Source organism: Ranitomeya imitator, chromosome 5 (genome assembly GCF_032444005.1).
Source record: "Ranitomeya imitator isolate aRanImi1 chromosome 5, aRanImi1.pri, whole genome shotgun sequence".
NCBI lineage: Eukaryota > Metazoa > Chordata > Amphibia > Anura > Dendrobatidae > Ranitomeya > Ranitomeya imitator.
The window spans coordinates 9536343-9557749 of record NC_091286.1 but is presented as its reverse complement, the minus strand read 5'-3'; the positions used below and the strand labels follow the sequence as shown (position 1 = coordinate 9557749).

The 21407-nt window shown below is 51.7% G+C and overlaps 1 protein-coding gene across 3 annotated transcripts in view; it reads left to right on the top strand.

Annotated features, from left to right (window-relative positions):
- MDGA1 (MAM domain containing glycosylphosphatidylinositol anchor 1) overlaps nt 1-20294 on the top strand; it is a 404144-nt gene extending 383850 nt beyond the window's left edge. For all 3 annotated transcript variants that reach the window (XM_069768297.1, XM_069768296.1, XM_069768295.1), the window contains 3 exons: nt 9522-9652; nt 17071-17179; nt 18266-20294. In XM_069768297.1, the coding sequence (XP_069624398.1) occupies nt 9522-9652; nt 17071-17179; nt 18266-18357 (332 nt within the window). In that variant the 3' untranslated portion in view covers nt 18358-20294. The remainder of the gene's footprint in view (nt 1-9521; nt 9653-17070; nt 17180-18265) is intronic.
- Nucleotides 20295-21407: the final 1113 nt, after the last annotated feature.

Here is a 21407-nt window from a genome sequence, read left to right as displayed (position 1 = left end):
GACCGCAACCCCGGGCGAGACTGCAACCCCGGGCGAGACCGCAACAACCCCAGGCGAGACCGCAACAACTTCAGGCGAGACCGCAACCCCGGGCGAGACCACAACCCTGGGCGAGACTGCAACAACCCCAGGCAAGACCGCAACCCCGGGCGAGACCGCAACAACCCCAGGCGAGACCTCAACAACCTCAGGCGAGACCGCAACCCCGTGCGAGACTGCAACCCCGTGCGAGACTGCAACCCCGGGCGAGACTGCAACCCCGGGCGAGACCGCAACCCCGGGTGAGACCGCAACCCCGGGCGAGACCGCAACCCCGGGTGAGACCGCAACCCCGGGCGAGACCGCAACCCCGGGCGAGACCGCAACTCCGGGCGAGACTGCAACCCCGGGCAAGACCGCAACCCCGGGCGAGACTGCAACAGGTGCAGGTGACCTCGGTGCCGCACTGTATAGGTGGCTGTCTGTGCGCAGGTGCAGGTGACCTCGGTGCTGCACTGTATAGGTGGCTGTTGTGAATTCTGTTGTTGAACTCCCTCCTGTGGTCGTGAATGGTACTTCGGCAAGTTCTGTCCATGGACTCCCTCTGGTGGCTGTGAGTGGAGCTGCTGCTTCTGAGGTTCCTTACACAGGTGACGTGGTTTATCCTTTGGTTGGCTGCTCTATTTAACTCCACTCAGATCGTTACTCCAGGCCAGCTGTCAATGTTCCTGTGCTGGTTCAGTTCGCTCTTGGATCTTTCTGGAGACCTGTCTCTTCCTGCAAGAAGCTAAGTCCCCCGTTTGCTATTTTCTGCTTATGGTTTTCTAGTCCAGCTGGCTTTCATTATTTTGTCTTGCTAGCTGGAAGCTCTGGGATGCAGGGTGGCGCCTCCGCACTGTGAATCGGTGCGGGGGTCTTTTTGCACACTCTCCGTGGTCTTTTGTAGTTTTTGTGCTGATCGCAAAGATACCTTTCCTATCCTCTGTCTATTTAGTTAGTCTGGCCTCCCTGTGCTAAAACCTGTTTCATTTCTGTGTTTGTAACTTTCATCTTATCTCACAGTCATTATATGTGGGGGGCTGCCTTTTCCTTTGGGGAAATTTCTCTGAGGCAAGATAGGCTTTATTTTCTATCTCCAGGGCTAGTTAGCTCTTAGGCTGTGAAGAGGTATCTAGGCCTGTTAGGTACGCTCCACGGCTATTTCTAGTGTGTGTGATAGGATTAGGGATTGCGGTCAGCAGAGCTCCCACTTCCCAGAGCTTGTCCTGTGTGAGTTTAACCATCAGGTCATTCCTGGTGCTCCTAACCACCTGGTCATAACAGGTGGCTGTCTGTGTGCAGGTGACCTCGGTGCCGCACTGTATAGGTGGCTGTCTCTGCGCAGGTGACTTCGGTGCCGCACTGTATAGGTGGCTGTCTGTGCGCAGGTGCAGGTGACCTCGGTGCGCACTGTATAGGTGGCTGTCTGTGCAGGTGACCTCGGTGCCGCACTGTATAGGTGGCTGTCTGTGCGCAGGTGCAGGTGACCTCGGTGCCGCACTGTATAGGTGGCTGTTTGCGCAGGTGCAGGTGACCTCGGTGCCGCACTGTATAGGTGGCTGTTTGCGCAGGTGCAGGTGACCTCGGTGCCGCACTGTATAGGTGCTGTCTGTGCGCAGGTGCAGGTGACCTCGGTGCAGCACTGTATAGGTGGCTGTCTGCGCAGGTGCAGGTGACCTCGGTGCCGCACTGTATAGGTGGCTGTCTGCGCAGGTGCAGGTGACCTTGGTGCTGCACTGTATAGGTGGCTGTCTGTGTGCAGGTGACCTCGGTGCCGCACTGTATAGGTGGCTGTCTGCGCAGGTGCAGGTGACCTTGGTGCTGCACTGTATAGGTGGCTGTCTGTGTGCAGGTGACCTCGGTGCTGCACTGTATAGGTGGCTGTCTGCGCAGGTGACCTCGGTGCCGCACTGTATAGGTGGCTGTCTGCGCAGGTGCAGGTGACCTCGATGCCGCACTGTATTGGTGGCTGTCTGCGCAGGTGCACGTGACCTCGGTGCCGCACTGTATAGGTGGCTGTCTGTGCGCAGGTGACCTCGGTGCTGCACTGTATAGGTGGCTGTCTGTACACAGGTGCAGGTGACCTCGGTGCCGCACTGTATAGGTGGCTGTCTGCGCAGGTGCAGGTGACCTCGGTGCTGCACTGTATAGGTGGCTGTCTGCGCAGGTGCAGGTGACCTCGGTGCCGCACTGTATAGGTGGCTGTCTGCGCAGGTGCAGGTGACCTCGGTGCCGCACTGTATAGGTGGCTGTCTGTGCGCAGGTGCAGGTGACCTCGGTGCCGCACTGTATAGGTGGCTGTCTGTGCGCAGGTGCAGGTGACCTCGGTGCCGCACTGTATAGGTGGCTGTCTGCGCAGGTGCAGGTGACCTCGGTGCCGCACTATATAGGTGGCTGTCTCTGCGCAGGTGCAGGTGACCTCGGTGCCGCACTGTATAGGTGGCTCTCTGTACACAGGTGCAGTTGACCTTGGTGCCGCACTGTATAGGTGGCTGTCTGTACACAGGTGCAGGTGACCTTGGTGCCGCACTGTATAGGTGGCTGTCTGCGCAGGTGCAGGTGACCTCGATGCCGCACTGTATAGGTGGCTGTCTGTGCGCAGGTGCAGGTGACCTCGGTGCCGCACTGTATAGGTGGCTGTCTGTGCGCAGGTGCAGGTGACCTCGGTGCCGCACTGTATAGGTGGCTGTCTGTGCAGGTGACCTCGATGCCGCACTGTATAGCTGGCTGTCTGCGCAGGTGCAGGTGACCTCGGTGCTGCACTGTATAGGTGGCTGTCTGTACACAGGTGCAGGTGACCTCGGTGCCGCACTGTATAGGTGGCTGTCTGCGCAGGTGCAGGTGACCTCGGTGCCGCACTATATAGGTGGCTGTCTCTGCGCAGGTGCAGGTGACCTCGGTGCCGCACTGTATAGGTGGCTGTCTGTACACAGGTGCAGGTGACCTCGGTGCCACACTGTATAGGTGGCTGTCTGCGCAGGTGCAGGTGACCTCGGTGCCGCACTGTATAGGTGGCTGTCTGCGCAGGTGCAGGTGACCTCGGTGCCACACTGTATAGGTGGCTGTCTGTACACAGGTGCAGGTGACCTCGGTGCCGCACTGTATAGGTGGCTGTTTGCGCAGGTGCAGGTGACCTCGGTGCCGCACTGTATAGGTGCTGTCTGTGCGCAGGTGCAGGTGACCTCGGTGCAGCACTGTATAGGTGGCTGTCTGCGCAGGTGCAGGTGACCTCGGTGCCGCACTGTATAGGTGGCTGTCTGCGCAGGTGCAGGTGACCTCGATGCCGCACTGTATAGGTGGCTGTCTGTACACAGGTGCAGGTGACCTCGATGCCGCACTGTATAGGTGGCTGTCTGTACACAGGTGCAGGTGACCTCGGTGCCGCACTGTATAGGTGACTGTCTCTGCGCAGGTGCAGGTGACCTCGGTGCCGCACTGTATAGGTGGCTGTCTGCGCAGGTGCAGGTGACCTCGATGCCGCACTGTATAGGTGGCTGTCTGCGCAGGTGCAGGTGACCTCGGTGCCGCACTGTATAGGTGCTGTCTGTGCGCAGGTGCAGGTGACCTCGGTGCAGCACTGTATAGGTGGCTGTCTGCGCAGGTGCAGGTGACCTCGGTGCCGCACTGTATAGGTGGCTGTCTGCGCAGGTGCAGGTGACCTCGGTGCCGTTCTATATAGGTGGCTGTCTCTGCGCAGGTGCAGGTGACCTCGGTGCCGCACTGTATAGGTGGCTGTCTGTACACAGGTGCAGGTGACCTCGCTGCCGGACTGTATAGGTGGCTGTCTGTGCGCAGGTGCAGGTGACCTCGGTGCCGCACTGTATAGGTGGCTGTCTGTGCGCAGATGCAGGTGACCTCGGTGCCGCACTGTATAGGTGGCTGTCTGCGCAGGTGCAGGTGACCTCGGTGCCGCACTATATAGGTGGCTGTCTCTGCGCAGGTGCAGGTGACCTCGGTGCCGCACTGTATAGGTGGCTGTCTGTACACAGGTGCAAGTGACCTCGGTGCCGCACTGTATAGGTGGCTGTCTGCGCAGGTGCAGGTGACCTCGGTGCCGCACTGTATAGGTGGCTGTCTGTGCAGGTGCAGGTGACCTCGGTGCCGCACTGTATAGGTGGCTGTCTGTACACAGGTGCAGGTGACCTCGGTGCCGCACTGTATAGGTGGCTGTCTGCGCAGGTGCAGGTGACCTCGATGCCGCACTGTATAGGTGGCTGTCTGTGCGCAGGTGCAGGTGACCTCGGTGCCGCACTGTATAGGTGGCTGTCTGTGCGCAGGTGACCTCGGTGCCGCACTGTATAGGTGGCTGTCTGTGCGCAGGTGCAGGTGACCTCGGTGCTGCACTGTATAGGTGGCTGTCTGTACACAGGTGCAGGTGACCTCGATGCCGCACTGTATAGGTGGCTGTCTGTACACAGGTGCAGGTGACCTCGGTGCTGCACTGTATAGGTGGCTGTCTGTACACAGGTGCAGGTGACCTCGGTGCTGCACTGTATAGGTGGCGGTCTGTGCGCAGGTGCAGGTGACCTCGGTGCCGCACTGTATAGGTGGCTGTCTGTGCGCAGGTGCAGGTGACCTCGGTGCCGCACTGTATAGGTGGCTGTCTGTGCGCAGGTGCAGGTGACCTCGGTGCTGCACTGTATAGGTGGCTGTCTGTACACAGGTGCAGGTGACCTCGGTGCCGCACTGTATAGGTGGCTGTCTGCGCAGGTGCAGGTGACCTCAATGCCGCACTGTATAGGTGGCTGTCTGTACACAGGTGCAGGTGACCTCGATGCCGCACTGTATAGGTGGCTGTCTGTACACAGGTGCAAGTGACCTCGGTGCCGCACTATATAGGTGGCTGTCTCTGCGCAGGTGCAGGTGACCTCGGTGCCGCACTGTATAGGTGGCTCTCTGTACACAGGTGCAGGTGACCTCGGTGCCGCACTGTATAGGTGGCTGTCTCTGCGCAGGTGCAGGTGACCTTGGTGCCGCACTGTATAAGTGGCTGTCTGCGCAGGTGCAGGTGACCTCGATGCCGCACTGTATAGGTGGCTGTCTGCGCAGGTGCAGGTGACCTCGGTGCCGCACTGTATAGGTGGCTGTCTGTGCGCAGGTGCAGGTGACCTCGGTGCCACACTGTATAGGTGGCTGTCTCTGCGCAGGTGCAGGTGACCTCGGTGCCGCACTGTATAGGTGGCTGTCTCTGCGCAGGTGCAGGTGACCTCGGTGCCGCACTGTATAGGTGGCTGTCTGTGCGCAGGTGCAAGTGACCTCGGTGCTGCACTGTATAGGTGGCTGTCTCTGCGCAGGTGCAGGTGACCTCGGTGCCGCACTGTATAGGTGGCTGTATCTGCGCAGGTGCAGGTGACCTCGGTGCCGCACTGTATAGGTGGCTGTCTGTGCGCAGGTGCAGGTGACCTCGGTGCCGCACTGTATAGGTGGCTGTCTCTGCGCAGGTGCAGGTGACCTCGGTGCCGCACTGTATAGGTGGCTGTCTCTGCGCAGGTGCAGGTGACCTCGGTCCCGCACTGTATAGGTGGCTGTCTCTGCGCAGGTGCAGGTGACCTCGGTGCCGCACTGTATAGGTGGCTGTCTCTGCGCAGGTGCAGGTGACCTCGGTGCTGCACTGTATAGGTGGCTGTCTCTGTGCAGGTGACCTCGGTGCCGCACTGTATAGGTGGCTGTCTCTGCGCAGGTGCAGGTGACCTCGGTGCCGCACTGTATAGGTGGCTGTCTCTGCGCAGGTGCAGGTGACCTCGGTGCCGCACTGTATAGGTGGCTGTCTCTGTGCAGGTGCAGGTGACCTCGGTGCTGCACTGTATAGGTGGCTGTCTCTGCGCAGGTGCAGGTGACCTCGGTGCCGCACTGTATAGGTGGCTGTCTCTGCGCAGGTGCAGGTGACCTCGGTGCCGCACTGTATAGGTGGCTGTCTCTGCGCAGGTGCAGGTGACCTCGGTGCTGCACTGTATAGGTGGCTGTCTCTGCGCAGGTGCAGGTGACCTCGGTGCTGCACTGTATAGGTGGCTGTCTCTGCGCAGGTGCAGGTGACCTCGGTGCCGCACTGTATAGGTGGCTGTCTCTGCGCAGGTGCAGGTGACCTCGGTGCCGCACTGTATAGGTGGCTGTCTCTGCGCAGGTGCAGGTGACCTCGGTGCCGCACTGTATAGGTGGCTGTCTCTGCGCAGGTGCAGGTGACCTCGGTGCCGCACTGTATAGGTGGCTGTCTCTGCGCAGGTGCAGGTGACCTCGGTGCTGCACTGTATAGGTGGCTGTCTCTGCGCAGGTGCAGGTGACCTCGGTGCCGCACTGTATAGGTGGCTGTCTCTGCGCAGGTGCAGGTGACCTCGGTGCCGCACTGTATAGGTGGCTGTCTCTGCGCAGGTGCAGGTGACCTCGGTGCCGCACTGTATAGGTGGCTGTCTCTGCGCAGGTGCAAGTGACCTCGGTGCCGCACTGTATAGGTGGCTGTCTCTGCGCAGGTGACCTCGGTGCCGCACTGTATAGGTGGCTGTCTCTGCGCAGGTGCAGGTGACCTCGGTGCCGCACTGTATAGGTGGCTGTCTCTGCGCAGGTGCAGGTGACCTCGGTGCTGCACTGTATAGGTGGCTGTCTCTGCGCAGGTGCAGGTGACCTCGGTCCCGCACTGTATAGGTGGCTGTCTCTGCGCAGGTGCAGGTGACCTCGGTGCTGCACTGTATAGGTGGCTGTCTCTGCGCAGGTGCAGGTGACCTCGGTGCCGCACTGTATAGGTGGCTGTCTCTGCGCAGGTGCAGGTGACCTCGGTGCCGCACTGTATAGGTGGCTGTCTCTGCGCAGGTGCAGGTGACCTCGGTGCTGCACTGTATAGGTGGCTGTCTCTGCGCAGGTGCAGGTGACCTCGGTGCCGCACTGTATAGGTGGCTGTCTCTGCGCAGGTGCAGGTGACCTCGGTGCTGCACTGTATAGGTGGCTGTATCTGCGCAGGTGCAGGTGACCTCGGTGCTGCACTGTATAGGTGGCTGTCTCTGCGCAGGTGCAGGTGACCTCGGTGCCGCACTGTATAGGTGGCTGTCTCTGCGCAGGTGCAGGTGACCTCGGTGCCGCACTGTATAGGTGGCTGTCTCTGCGCAGGTGCAGGTGACCTCGGTGCCGCACTGTATAGGTGGCTGTCTCTGCGCAGGTGCAGGTGACCTCGGTGCTGCACTGTATAGGTGGCTGTCTCTGCGCAGGTGCAGGTGACCTCGGTGCCGCACTGTATAGGTGGCTGTCTCTGCGCAGGTGCAGGTGACCTCGGTGCCGCACGCTCCACTGCTCATTCCCCATGCCGGTGTTTCCTGCGCTCGGGGTGATTCACTGTTTGGCTGTTGAGCTTTGAGCTGAACATTAATCTCAGACACTAAATAATGCAGGAGCGCGGCGCCGACATTTCGGGTCTCGTATTTAGAGAGATTCATTTTTTTCTCCCTGAAATGATGGAGAAAACGAAGACGTGAAGTTCAGGCTCCGCCGCGGCCCGGAGACGTCTGAGATCACAATGGGCACGAGCAGAAGACGAATCGCAGGCCGAGCGCACGGACACATAATGCTCCACACATCTGCTCAGGGATCTGCTCAGGGCTCTCCAGATCTGCTCAGGGATCTGCTCAGGGCTCCACACATCTGCTTAGGGCTCCACTCAGGGATGTACTCAGGGATCTGCTCAGAAATCTGCTCAGGGATCTGCTCAGAAATCTGCTCACGGATCTACTCAGGGATCTGCTCATGGATCCACTCAGGGATCAGCTCAGGGATCTGCTCAGGGCTCCACTCAGTGATCCGCTCAGGGTGACTGTGACCTAAGCTGCAGTTTGTGCTTCAGAGCGGATTTCTCTACCGGATCTTCCTAGTCTGGAGCCGAGAAGGATTCAGCTCATCAGTTATTAATCTCGTGATGTCATAAATATGATGGAAGAGAGAACAATCAGCCGGGTGGAAAGGACAAATGAGCAACTGTAAGTGCCCAGCACTGTATAATATGGTGACTGCAGTATAGTAAGAGGATGAACACTTGATACAACGGGTTCTTCTTTAAGGACTCGTTCACACTGGCGAATAACACGGCCGAGTCTAAGGGGTATCGGACAGCACTCGGCCCGGTGTCATCCTATGGGGCAGCGCAGATCTGACATGATTTTCTCAAGCATAATGCGAGTGCATCTGAGAATCGGATCCCACTTATCCATACAAGTCTATGGGAGCGTGTGAATCATCGGACTGCACTCAGATGTCATCCAAGTGCAGTGCGATTACTGCTGATGGAGGAGATGGAGAAATCACTTTGTGAGTCTCCTCCGCACCTCACCTGCTCCTCACATATGGACATTACACCCGGGCAGAGAGTTCTCAGGGTTTTATCTCCCAGTTCTAGGGGTCACGCTGCGGAAAGCATGAGCTATCAGCGGAATCTGAATATCTGCAGCTGCCGCGTCTCGGGGCTCAACATCAGTCAGTGGTAATAAAGGAGGGCACATGAGAAACCGCTGCCGGGAAATGAGCTGCCGAGTAATGAGCTGCCGAGTAATGAGCTGCCGGGAGATGAGCTGCAGAGTAATGAGCTGCTGGGAGATGAGCTGCCGAGTAATGAGCTGCCGGGAGATGAGCTGCCGAGTAATGAGCTGCCGGGAGATGAGCTGCCGAGTAATGAGCTGCCGAGTAATGAGCTGCCGGGAGATGAGCTGCTGAGTAATGAGCTGCTGGGAGATGAGCTGCCGGGAAATGAGCTGCCGAGTAATGAGCTGCCGAGTAATGAGCTGCCGGGAGATGAGCTGCCGAGTAATGAGCTGCCGAGTAATGAGCTGCCGGGAGATGAGCTGCAGAGTAATGAGCTGCTGGGAGATGAGCTGCCGAGTAATGAGCTGCCGGGAGATGAGCTGCCGAGTAATGAGCTGCCGAGTAATGAGCTGCCGGGAGATGAGCTGCTGAGTAATGAGCTGCTGGGAGATGAGCTGCCGGGAAATGAGCTGCCGAGTAATGAGCTGCCGGGAGATGAGCTGCTGAGTAATGAGCTGCTGGGAGATGAGCTGCCGGGAAAGGAGCTGCTGAGTGATGAGCTGCCGGGAGATGAGCTGCCGAGTAATGAGCTGCTGGGAGAAGAGCTGCCGAGTAATGAGCTGCCGGGAGAAAAGCGGCCGGGTAATGAGCTGCCGGGAGATGAGCTGCCGGGAGATGAGCTGCCGGGAGATGAGCTGCCGAGGCAACACTCCACTCACTGCAGATCTCTGAGGAGCCAGAGAAGCATTTAGTCGTCTTCCTCCAGCTTTATGGTTGAAAAATTATTCCAAGAACCCGCAGGAAAGAGAAACCCGGAGCGAACACTGCAGAGAGAGACAGAGAGAGAGAATAGAGAGATAATATATAGATAATAGATAGATATAGATGATCGATAATAGACAGATAATAGATAAATAATTGATAGATTATTGATAGATAATAGATGTAGGTGATTGTTTAGCATTATTCTCTGCTGTTCTTCACTTTTTATAGATTTGTTTCCTTTGCAGGTAACTTGACAGTTTTCTTGCGCCTCAAAAATATTGGCACCCAGGATATTCCTGTCTGGTCCAAGAAAGGCAACCAAGGGCACAAGTGGCAACTAGAGACCCTGCAGGTGAACCCCACCGCGCCCTTCCAGGTAAGAACATTGCGGAGTCACATGATCCGTAGACGATTGTTACAGAAGCTGAAGAGGGTCAAATCCAAAACCCGAGTGATCAACGTAGATAGAATAAACAGGGAGGAAGACAACGGCCGGGCAACAATACACCCTGTATACTGCTCCATCCTGACAATTATATCTATTCACACCACAAAGACTAGAGCTGCAGTCCTATGTAACACCACAGATAACACAGTGATAACTCTGAGTACAGATAATGTAGTATATTTCACCTGCAGTCCTATGTAACACCACAGATAACAGTGATAACTCTCTGAGTACAGATAATGCAGTAGATGTCACCTGCAGTCCTATGTAACACCACAGATAACACAGTGATAACTCTCTGAGTACAGATAATGTAGTAGATGTCACCTGCAGTCCTATGTAACACCACAGATAACACAGTGATATCTCTCTGAGTACAGATAATGTAGTAAATGTCACCTGCAGTCCTATGTAACACCACAGATAACACAGTGATAACTCTCCGAGTACAGATAATGTAGTAGATGTCACCTGCAGTCCTATGTAACACCACAGATAACACAGTGATCACTCTCTGAGTACAGATAATGTAGAAGATAGTATTCTGCTACAGATGGATCTGGATAAGTTGGAAACTTGGGCTGAAAGGTGGCAGATGAGGTTTAACAATGATAAATGTAAGGTTATACACATGGGAAGAAGGAATCAATATCACCATTACACACTGAACGGGAAACCACTGGGTAAATCTGACAGGGAGAAGGACTTGGGGATCCTAGTTAATGATAAACTTACCTGGAGCAGCCAGTGCCAGGCAGCAGCTGCCAAGGCAAACAGGATCATGGGGTGCATTAAAAGAGGTCGGGATACACATGATGAGAGCATTATACTGCCTCTGTACAAATCCCTAGTTAGACCGCACATGGAGCACTGTGTCCAGTTTTGGGCACCGATGCTCAGGAAGGATATAATGGAACTAGAGAGAGTACAAAGGAGGGCAACAAAATTAATAAAGGGGATGGAAGAACTACAATACCCAGATAGATTAGCGAAATTAGGATTATTTAGTCTAGAAAAAAGACGACTGAGGGGCGATCTAATAACCATGTATAAGTATATAAGGGGACAATACAAATATCTCGCTGAGGATCTGTTTATACCAAGGAAGATGACGGGCACAAGTGGGCATTCTTTGCGTCTGGAGGAGAGAAGGTTTTTCCACCAACATAGAAGAGGATTCTTTACTGTTAGGGCAGTGAGAATCTGGAATTGCTTGCCTGAGGAGGTGGTGATGGCGAACTCAGTCGAGGGGTTCAAGAGAGGCCTGGATGTCTTCCTGGAGCAGAACAATATTGTATCATACAATTATTAGGTTCTGTAGAAGGACGTAGATCTGGGGATTTATTATGATGGAATATAGGCTGAACTGGATGGACAAATGTCTTTTTTCGGCCTTACTAACTATGTTACTATGTATGTAGTAGATGTCACCTGCAGTCCTATGTAACACCACAGATAACACAGTGATATCTCTCTGAGTACAGATAATGTAGTAGATGTCACCTGCAGTCCTATGTAACACAGATAACAGAGTGACAATTCTCTGAGTGCAGATTATATAGTAGATGTCACCCGCAGTCCTATGTAACACACAGATATCAGTGCTATCTCCATGTACAGATGATGTAGCAGATGCCTCCTCGTCCGCGGCTCAGCTCTGCTACATCTGTCGGTTTCTGGACTGTTCTCCGTTGTGTGGTGACCTCTTCTTCTTCCTCTTCCTCTCCTCTTCCTCTCCTCTTATCTCCCTCTTCTGTTCCTCTTCCTCTCCTGTTCCTCTCTCTTCCTCTTCTTCTTCTTCCTCTTCCTCTCCTTTTCCTCTTCCTCTTCCTATCTTGTTCCTCTCCTTCTTCCTCTTCCTCTCTTCTTCCTCTTCCTCTCCTATTCCTCTTCCTCTTCCCCTCCTGTTCCTCTTCCTCTCCTGTTCCTTTTCCTCTTCTTCTTCCTCCTCCTCTTCCTCTCCTGTTCCTCTTCCTCTCCCTCTTCCCCTCCTGTTCCTCCTCCTCTTCCTCTCCTGTTCCTCTCCCTCTTCCTCTTCTTCTTCTTCCTCCTCCTCTTCCTCTCCTGTTCCTCTCCCTCTTCTTCTTCCTCTCTGTCTTCCTTTTCCTATTCCTCTCCCTCTTCTTCTTCCTCTCCCTCTTCTTCTTCCTCTCCCTCTTCTTCCTCTCCCTCTTCCCCTCCTGTTCCTTTCCTGTTCTTCCTCCTCCTCTCCCTCTCCCTCTCCGTCTTCCTCTCCCTCTCCGTCTTCCTCCTCCTCTTCCTCTCCTGTTCCTCTCCCTCTTCCTCTTCTTCCTCTCCGTCTTCCTCTCCCTCTTCCTCTTCTTCCTCTCCGTCTTCCTCTCCCTCTCCCTCTTCCTCTTCCTCTCCGTCTTCCTCTCCCTCTTCCTCTTCCTCTCCTGTCCCTAGACTGACGCTGACTGTACTAATATCTTCCTATAAGCTCCACGCTGTGATGTAAGAGCCTTCGGAGGACATTACTGTGATGTACGGCGCGGCGTCCACCATCATAATGCGGCTGTGACTCGTAAACGTGCGTCCGACATCCGAGGAAACAGCGGATCCATAGAAGTAATGTCGTCCTGTCAGCGGCCGCCGCTCTGAATAGTCAAATCATAAAAAGTGAAACGCTCTGAATGTTAAAATGTTTAATACGGAATCAATCCTGGCGGCGGAGCCTCATTTATTGTCCGCTCTGCCGTACTGCGCAGGAACCGGAGACGGGACAGAAAGTGTCCGAACATCTAATTCAGGGAAAGAGAGAGATTGTGGGGTCCGGGGGTCCCGGTGTATCCACTGTGTAATAGTAACTTCTTCTGCTAAAGGCGGATCATACAAATGTGACCCTTTACACGCACCCTCCTGACACTACTTTTGCTCTAGGATCCTTTACACGCACCCTCCTGACTCTACTTCTGCTCTAGGACCCTTTACACGCACCCTCCTGATGCTACTTCTGTTCTAGGACCCTTTACACGCACCCTCCTGACACTACTTTTGCTCTAGGATCCTTTACACGCACCCTCCTGACTCTACTTCTGCTCTAGGACCCTTTACACGCACCCTCCTGACACTACTTTTGCTCTAGGATCCTTTACACGCACCCTCCTGACGCTACTTCTGTTCTAGGACCCTTTACACGCACCCTCCTGACACTACTTTTGCTCTAGGATCCTTTACACACACCCTCCTGACTCTACTTCTGTTCTAGGACCCTTTACACACACCCTCCTGACACTACTTTTGCTCTAGGATCCTTTACACGCACCCTCCTGACTCTACTTCTGCTCTAGGACCCTTTACACGCACCCTCCTGACTCTACTTCTGCTCTAGGACCATTTACACGCACCCTCCTGACGCTGCTTTTGCTCTTGGACCATTTACACGCACCCTCCTGACGCTACTTCTGTTCTAGGACCCTTTACACGCACCTTCCTGACTCTACTTCTGCTCTAGGATCCTTTACACACACCCTCCTGACACTACTTCTGCTCTAGGACCCTTTACACACGCCCTCCTGACTTTACTTCTGCTCTAGGACCCTTTACACGCACCCTCCTGACTCTACTTCTGTTCTAGGACCATTTACACGCACCCTCCTGACTTTACTTCTGCTCTAGGACCCTTTACACGCACCCTCCTGACTCTACTTCTGTTCTAGGACCATTTACATGCACCCTCCTGACTCTACTTCTGTTCTAGGACCCTTTACACGCACCTTCCTGACTCTACTTCTGCTCTAGGATCCTTTACACACAAACTCCTGACTCTACTTCTGCTCTAGGACCCTTTACACGCACCCTCCTGACGCTACTTCTGCTCTATGACCATTTACACGCACCCTCCTGATATTACTTCCGTTCTAGGACCCTTTACACGCACCTTCCTGACTCTACTTCTGCTCTAGGATCCTTTACACGCACCCTCTTGACTCGACTTCTGTTCTAGGACCCTTTACATCCACCCTCCTGACACTGTTTTTTCTCTAGGACCCTTTACATGGACCCCGCTGACCCCAGATATCCAGGTTATGAAACATAAATATTATGACTTGCTCACATGTGATCCCCATGGACAGCTGCTCATAATAGAGAGGGAGGTGGAAGAACGCATCTTCTCCACACTCCGGGCGATCAATAATATTAATAAGCCTGTGAAGTTCACCGACCTTTAGTAAATCCATTCTAATCTTGTTTATGTTAGCAGTATATTTTCTCACCGCAATTATAGATAATTGTCCTGGAACATTGGAAGGGGGGAACAGGAGAATGGATTAATGCCCTGTACATTACTGCACAGCGTGGGGAGGAAGGTCGCTCCTGGAGGAATTCATTATGAAAACACATCTGTTGTCCTCTCCTTAAATTGAATATATGGAGATCTGTGACTGAGGGAACCACAGCCAAGAGATCCAGAGCTGAAAGCCAGAGCCAAGAGACCAAAAGCAGATCTAGAGCAAAGAGATCCAGAGCCAAGAGACTGAAAGCTGAGAGCCAGAGCCAAGACAGCCAGAACCAAGAGACACAAAGCTGAGAGCCAGAGCCAAGACAATAAAAACCAAGAGACACAAAGCTGAGAACCAGAGCCAAGAGAATAAAAACCAAGAGACATAAAGCTGAGAGCCAGAGCCAAGACAATGAAAACCAAGAGACACAAAGCTGAGAGCCAGAGCCAAGACAGCCAGAACCAAGAGATACAAAGCTGAGAGCCAGAGCCAAGACAATAAAAACCAAGAGACACAAAGCTGAGAACCAGAGCCAAGAGAATGAAAACCAAGAGACATAAAGCTGAAAGGCAGAGCCAAGAGAACCAAAACCAAGAGACCCAAAGCTGAGAGCCAGAGCCAAGAAAGTCAAAACCATGAGACCCAAAGTGGAGAGCCAGAGCCAAGGGAACCAAAACCAAGAGACACAAAGCTGAAAGCCAGAGCCAAGAGAACTAAAACCAAGAGACCCAAATCTGAGAGCCAGAGCCAAGACAGCCAAAAACAGGAGACCCAAAGTGGAGAGTCAGAGCCAAGGGAACCAAAGCCAAGAGATACAAAGCTGAAAGCCAGAGCCAAGACAGCCAAAACCATGAGACCCAAAGCGGAGAGCCAGAGAAAAGAGAACCAAAGCTAAGAGACACAAAGTTGAGAGCCAGAGCCAAGACAGCCAAAACCAAGAGACACAAAGCTGAGAGCCAGAACCAAGACAGCCAAAACCATGAGACCCAGAGCTGAGAGCCAGAGCCAAGAGAAACAAAACCAAGAGACTCAAAGCTGAGAGCCAGAACCAAGACAGCCAAAACCATGAGACCTCAAGCTGAGAGCCAGAACTAAGACAGCCTAAACCATGAGACCCAAAGCTGAGAGCCAAAGCCAAGACAGCCAAAACCATGAGACCCATAGTGGAGAGCCGGAGCCAAGAGAACCAAAAGCAAGAGATCCAAATCTGAGAGCCAGAACCAAGACAGCCAAAACCAAGAGACAAAGCTGAGAACTAGAGCCAAGACACCAAACCATGAGACCCAAAGCTGAGAGCCAGAGCCAAGACATCCAAAACCAAGAGACACAAAGCTGAGAGCCAGAGCAAAGACAGCCAAAATCAAGATACCCAAAGCTGAGAGCCAGAGCCAAGAGACACAAAGCTGAGAGCCAGAGCCAAGAGACACAAAGGTGAGAGAGACAAGTGATGCTGATCTAGAGCAAACGATCCAGAGCCAAGAGACCCACAGCTGAGAGCCAGAGCCTAGACAAGCAAAACCAAGGAACACAAATCTGATACAGCCAAAAGTTGCAGTTCTAGAGCAAAGAGATCCAGAGTCATGAAATTCAAAGTTCATTGACCTAATCCAAAGCCAAGGGAGCCAGAGGCATCAAAACCAATACTAAGAGAGATCAAGAACTAAGAGACCCATAGCTGTCAGATCCAGAGACAATAAAGGCAGAGCTCAAAGAACTAGAAACAACAGAGCCAAAATCAAAACACTCAAAATCGAGAGACTTAAAGCTCTGTGACCCAGAGCCATTAGCTGCAGAGCTCAAACACTTGAAGATCAGCTACTAAAGCAACAAGATCCACAGCCAAGATACCCAGATCTGCGACATTCAGTATGGAGAGACTCAAACAGGAATATGCAAAACCAATAAAGCCAGAGTGAAGACCTACACAACCAATAGACCAAAACCGAAAAATTTAGGGTTGAGAGATCAAGTACATAAAATTAAGAATGGAAAGACCTAGAGCCAAGAGATTCTGAACTGAGACATCTGAGAGACCCAGAAGATAGAGATTAAGAAGTAATAGAACCATAGCAAGAAGATCAAGAGCAATGAGATTGTGATCTCAGTGACCCAGAACCAAGAGATGCAAAACTGAGAAATCCAGAACAGAGAGACCCAATATATCCAGAGAAAAGAGACCTAATACCAAGAGACTAAGAACCAAAGGACTCAGAACTGGGACTTGGCACAGAGAGCGGAGAGGCCCAAAGCAAGGAGATCCAGAAGTGAGAGGTTTATTATTGAGAGCTGAAGAATCCACAGAAAAATATCCAGAGTTGAGACCTAACAATAAACGTTCCTGCACTGTGGAGCCTAAAAGACCTAGCACCAAAAGAACGAAGCGCTGAGGTTCTCAGACCCCCAGAACCCAGAGGTCCTGGATGGTTTCTGCTTCGGGAATGTTCTATTAATTGCCCGAAGAATCCTTCTCAGAAGCTTTATGTGCACAGTACGAATATTGATGTTTATGGTACTTTGGATCCACACAACATCCCTATGACAATGCTGACCTGTCAGCAGGAAGTGTTGTCATGGGCCCATAACATTTTCTTTATGCCATCTTCTGGAATTTCTGATATCTCCACCCAGGAAAAAGATTGTTTTGCCACTCTGTGGATTTTGTAAAGTAAAAAAGGCGTCAGTGTCGGGAGTTCTCTGCCGAGTATGGCAGCGGATTATGGTTTACAGTAAGGTTTCATGCTCCGACACAAATTTCTGGAGCTTATTACTTAACAAAGCCCTTGAGACGTCTCTGCCCCCCCCCCCCCCCCTCTCCAGCGCACTGTATCCGCAGCGAGCAGGTAGCGATAGATGTGGCTGCCTCCTTGACTCTCTGACATCTCTGTGTTATTGTTTCCTCTCCTGGAATTATGTAAAATCTCGCTGTATTATTTGTGGGTGACATTTGCTTCTGTGGGAAATAAATCTTTCAGGGGATTAATCTCGTGCGGCGGCACAATCCGGATCCGCTCGCTGAGACTGAATGTATCTTGCTGTAGAATGATGAATGGGTAATGTATCGGTGCCCGGGTTTCGTTCCTAATGATGGGTCCTTTGTTGCCCTCGTGTCTTCTCTTTCCCCAGATTGTGTTTGAATGCGTCATTGGAAAAGGGATAGAAGGAGACGTGGCCATTGATGATGTCACCATAAAGAAGGGAGAGTGTCCGAAAAAAACGATCTCCCCGACAAAAGGTGAGTCCATCCTCCTCAATGTCCTCCCAGAAAGCAGGATTGATACAGTAGATTCCGTCCCTTGTCAATTAATTGATAAAAGTCAGAATTGCAGAATCCTGGGGTCCAGGGTCAAACACAACAGGACATAACGGAAACAATCAAGTCTGCGTTATAAATCTGCTGATGTTCTGGAGTTTGTTTTTTAGGAAAGTGACATATTTTTTGCCCACTTAATGTATTTTATGATATAAAACATTTCTGGAATTGGATTTAGTTAAACATTTCTAAGTATTTTGTTTTCTGAATCTTTCTTGTTACAATACACTGCAAGCTGCTCAGTGCTGCTCAGCTCAGATCCTGCCGGCAGCTTCCACGTGTTCTCGGCCTCCAATCCTCTCCCCTCTCCTGAACACGAACCCAAACCCAAAATTAATTTAGAGGCGCGGCATCCATGAGAAGTGACCGGTGCTGGAGACTGAACGATCGGACAACTGAACTGCACTCAGCAGCTTGCAATGTACAGTGAGCTGAAATCCTGCACAAGGCTCGTCCAAGTTCTTTCATAATTGCTGAAATGTTTTATGTCATTTGATAGATATCCCGGGTTCCATATACTTCCGAGGGTTTGTTCACAATGGATGTTCTCATCATTGGAAGCATTTGCGGATCTTGTCGGATCCTCCGAATAGTTACGTTCCATAATAAGGACAAAGTGCTGCCAGTGCCGAGCGCTGACCCGCAGCAGATCGCTCAATGCTCATTTAAGGCTCTTTACTAATACTATCGATTGCTTTGCATATTTTGCTGCTGACATTGGATTGTTTTCCGCGCCCTAATAATCATCCATCAGCCATGTCGTCAGTTTTCTCAGGACAAATGTGACATACGCACGCTCTTGTGAATGACTTCTCATGGCCCCAGGCTGGCAGCTGTGGGTGCAGGCTTCTGTGTGAGCTCCTGTATCGTGCAGAATTATGATTGCAGCTCTGGTTCAGACTTGATGTGGCTTTTCCATTGGGTTCCATTCCTGTTACATTGTAGATGACGTCTCTGCACATTCTGCTGGACCTTGTGATAACTTGGACCTGTCTTCTTGTTTTGCAGCTGTAGCATCCCCCAGCAGCTCCGCCTGCCCTCCGCTCTCAGGATCTCCCACCTGGCTGGTGTCTTTCCTTCTCTTCGTGCTCCTGAGATGATACAAAGTGGCATCCACTGGATTCCGAATGTGGCCTCCCCAACCTTGTGCCCTTTTCCTCCTCCACCGACACACCAAAGTGTCCAGATCTTACCAAAGAGTGGCGAGCATGACTGCTTGAAGGACCCGACCACAGACTGAGGGATTCCTTCAGGAAGATCATTGCGTCTACAAGACGGCCAAGGGGAGAGAAAAAGTCGGAATTACAAGAACAGCGAGAGATGAGAACAAACAGGCGAGACGAGCGACAGAAGGAGACAGTAGGGATGTAATGAGACTTCATACCTGGAGACGCTGGGACTTGTTGTCCACACCGGGAAATGTGGAAACAAAAACACAAAAACTAGAAGGAACAGTACGGAAAATATAAGCACAAATTTCTAGAGAAAGTGTGGAGGCCGTGGCTGGAGAATGTTATCTGCCCTGGGGCAGGATCCTGGTAGGACACGTCCCGGCTCCATCGTTTTCTACGTAGATCCCTCGCGTGCTGCTCAGTGTCATAGACGCTCATGTATGCTCATGACAGATGCATGTTCTTCCCACTTCATATGTTCATGTATCTCCATGTAATCATGTCCTTCCCATCACAGACTCCATTCCCACCACCCACGGTCCTGGAGGGAGCGCTGACCCTCGCCACCAGACCACCATGATTGTAGACTATAGCTAAGGATCGCTGGCCTCCGAGCTCTCACCCCGAGGTCTTCCCACATCATGGGCCCATATTAACGCCCGAGTGGTCAGACGGCCCAGAGACCGCGGGCAGGAGATCTACAGGGGCTTCTCACAAAATTAGAATATCATCAAAAGGTGAATTTATTTCAGTTCTTCAATACAAAAAGTGAATCTCCTATATTCTATAGTCATTACACAGAGTGATCTACTTCACGTGTTTATTTCTGTTAATGTTGATGATTATGGCTTACAGTCAATGAAAACACAAAAGTCATTATCAGTAAATTAGAATATTTTATAACACCAGCTTGAAAAATTATTGTAAAATCTGCAATGTTTCCTACTAAAATGTATGATCAGTAAATGCCCTCAGTACTTGGTCGCGGCTCCTTCTGCATCAATTACTGCATCAATGCGGCGTGGCATGGAGGCGATCAGCCTGTGGCGCTGCTGAGGGGTTATGGAAGCCCAGGTTGCTTTGATAGCAGCCTTCAGCTCGTCTGCATTGTTGGGTCTGGTGTCTCATCTTCCTCTTGACAATACATCGTAGATGTCCTTTTCTTAACAATCATTTCCAGGCTGCGGTTATCCCGGTTGCTCCTTTTTCTACCACACTTTTTCCTTCCACTCCACTTTCCATTAATATTCTTGGATCCAGCACTGTGTGAACAGCGGCTTCTTTGCCAATGACCTTTTGTGGCTTCCCCTCCTTGTGGAGTGTGTCAGTGACGCCTTCTGGACATCAGTCAGGTCAGCAGTCTTCCCCATGATTGTGGAGCTACTGACACAGAATAATTAACACTAAACATCCGTAAAGGCTCCTAAGTGTTTATAAAGGTCCTTAGTCTAATTTACTGAGATAATGACTTTAGGTTTTCATTGGCTGTAAGCCATAATCATCAGCATTAACAGAAATAAACACGTGAAATAGATCACTCTGTGTAATGACTATAGAATATAGGAGATCCACTTTGTGATGATATTCTAATTTTGTGAGACGCTCCTGTACAATAGAAGATGACATACAATGGCGGCTGCCCAAAGTCCAGCTAATTAGTGGTTTATCCATCGCGACACGTGAACCGTAGAGGAACGTGCCCCATAGGACCCATCTATATGTGCCGCTCCCACCGCCATCATCGCCACCTCGCCTCCATCGCTCATAGATTACCGCAGGGGACAGACGTCATCTGATCTGTAGATGACATTTAGGATATTGTTACCAAATCTGAGAATTTTAAATAAATCTGATATCGTTTTCTATTCGTGCCTGATTCAGTCTGCAAAGCGATGAGCCTTGGCATCCAGTGCTCACATCCAAAGCTGCAACCGAATGGTACAGGGTATCCACTATACAAACCTCCACTGCTCACATCCAAAGCTGCAACCGAATAGTACAGGGTATCAATGCACAAAGCATCCAGTGCTCACATCCAAAGCTGCAACTGAACAGTACATGGTATCCATTATACAAAGCATCCACTGCTCACATCCAAAGCTGCAACCGAATGGTACAGGGTATCAATTATACAAAGCACCCAGTGCTCACATCCAAAGCTGCAACTGAATAGTACAGGGTAACCATTATACAAAGCATCCAGTGCTCACATCCAAATCTGCAGTTGAATAGTACAGGGAATCATGATACAAAGCATCCAGTGCTCACATCCAAAGCTGCAACCAAATAGTACAGGGTATCATTTATACAAAGCATCCAGTGCTCACATTCAAAGTTGCAGCGAATGGTACATGGTATCCATTATACAAAGCATCCAGTGCTCACATCCAAAGCTGCAACTGAATAGTACAGGGAATCATGATACAAAGCATCCAGTGCTCACATGCAAAGCTGCAACCGAATGGTACATGGTATTCATTATACAAACATCCACTGCTCACAGTCAAAGCTGCAAATGACTGGTACAGGGTATCATGATACAAAGCATCCAGTCCTCACATCCAAAGCTGCAACCGAATAGTACAGCGTATAAATTATACAAAGCATTATTAAGAAAGAAAGACTGAAATCTCCCATGGCCATAAGTCTTCAGCCCCTTTGCTCAGTACTGAGTAGAAGCCCCTTTTGAGCTCGTACGGCCATGAGTCTTCTTGGGAATGATACAAGTAGTTTTTCCCCCCTGGATTTGGGGATCCTCGGCCATTCTTCCTTGCAGATCCCCTCCAGTTCCGTCAGGTTGGATGGTGAACATTGGTGGACGCCATTTTCAGATCTCCAGAGATGCTCCATTGGGTTTAGGTCAGGGCTCTGGCTGGGCCGGTCAGGAATGGTCACAGAGTTGTTCTGAAGCCGCTCCTTTGTTATTTTAGCTGTGTGCTTAGGGTCATTGTCTTGTTGGAAGGTGAACCTTCGGCCAA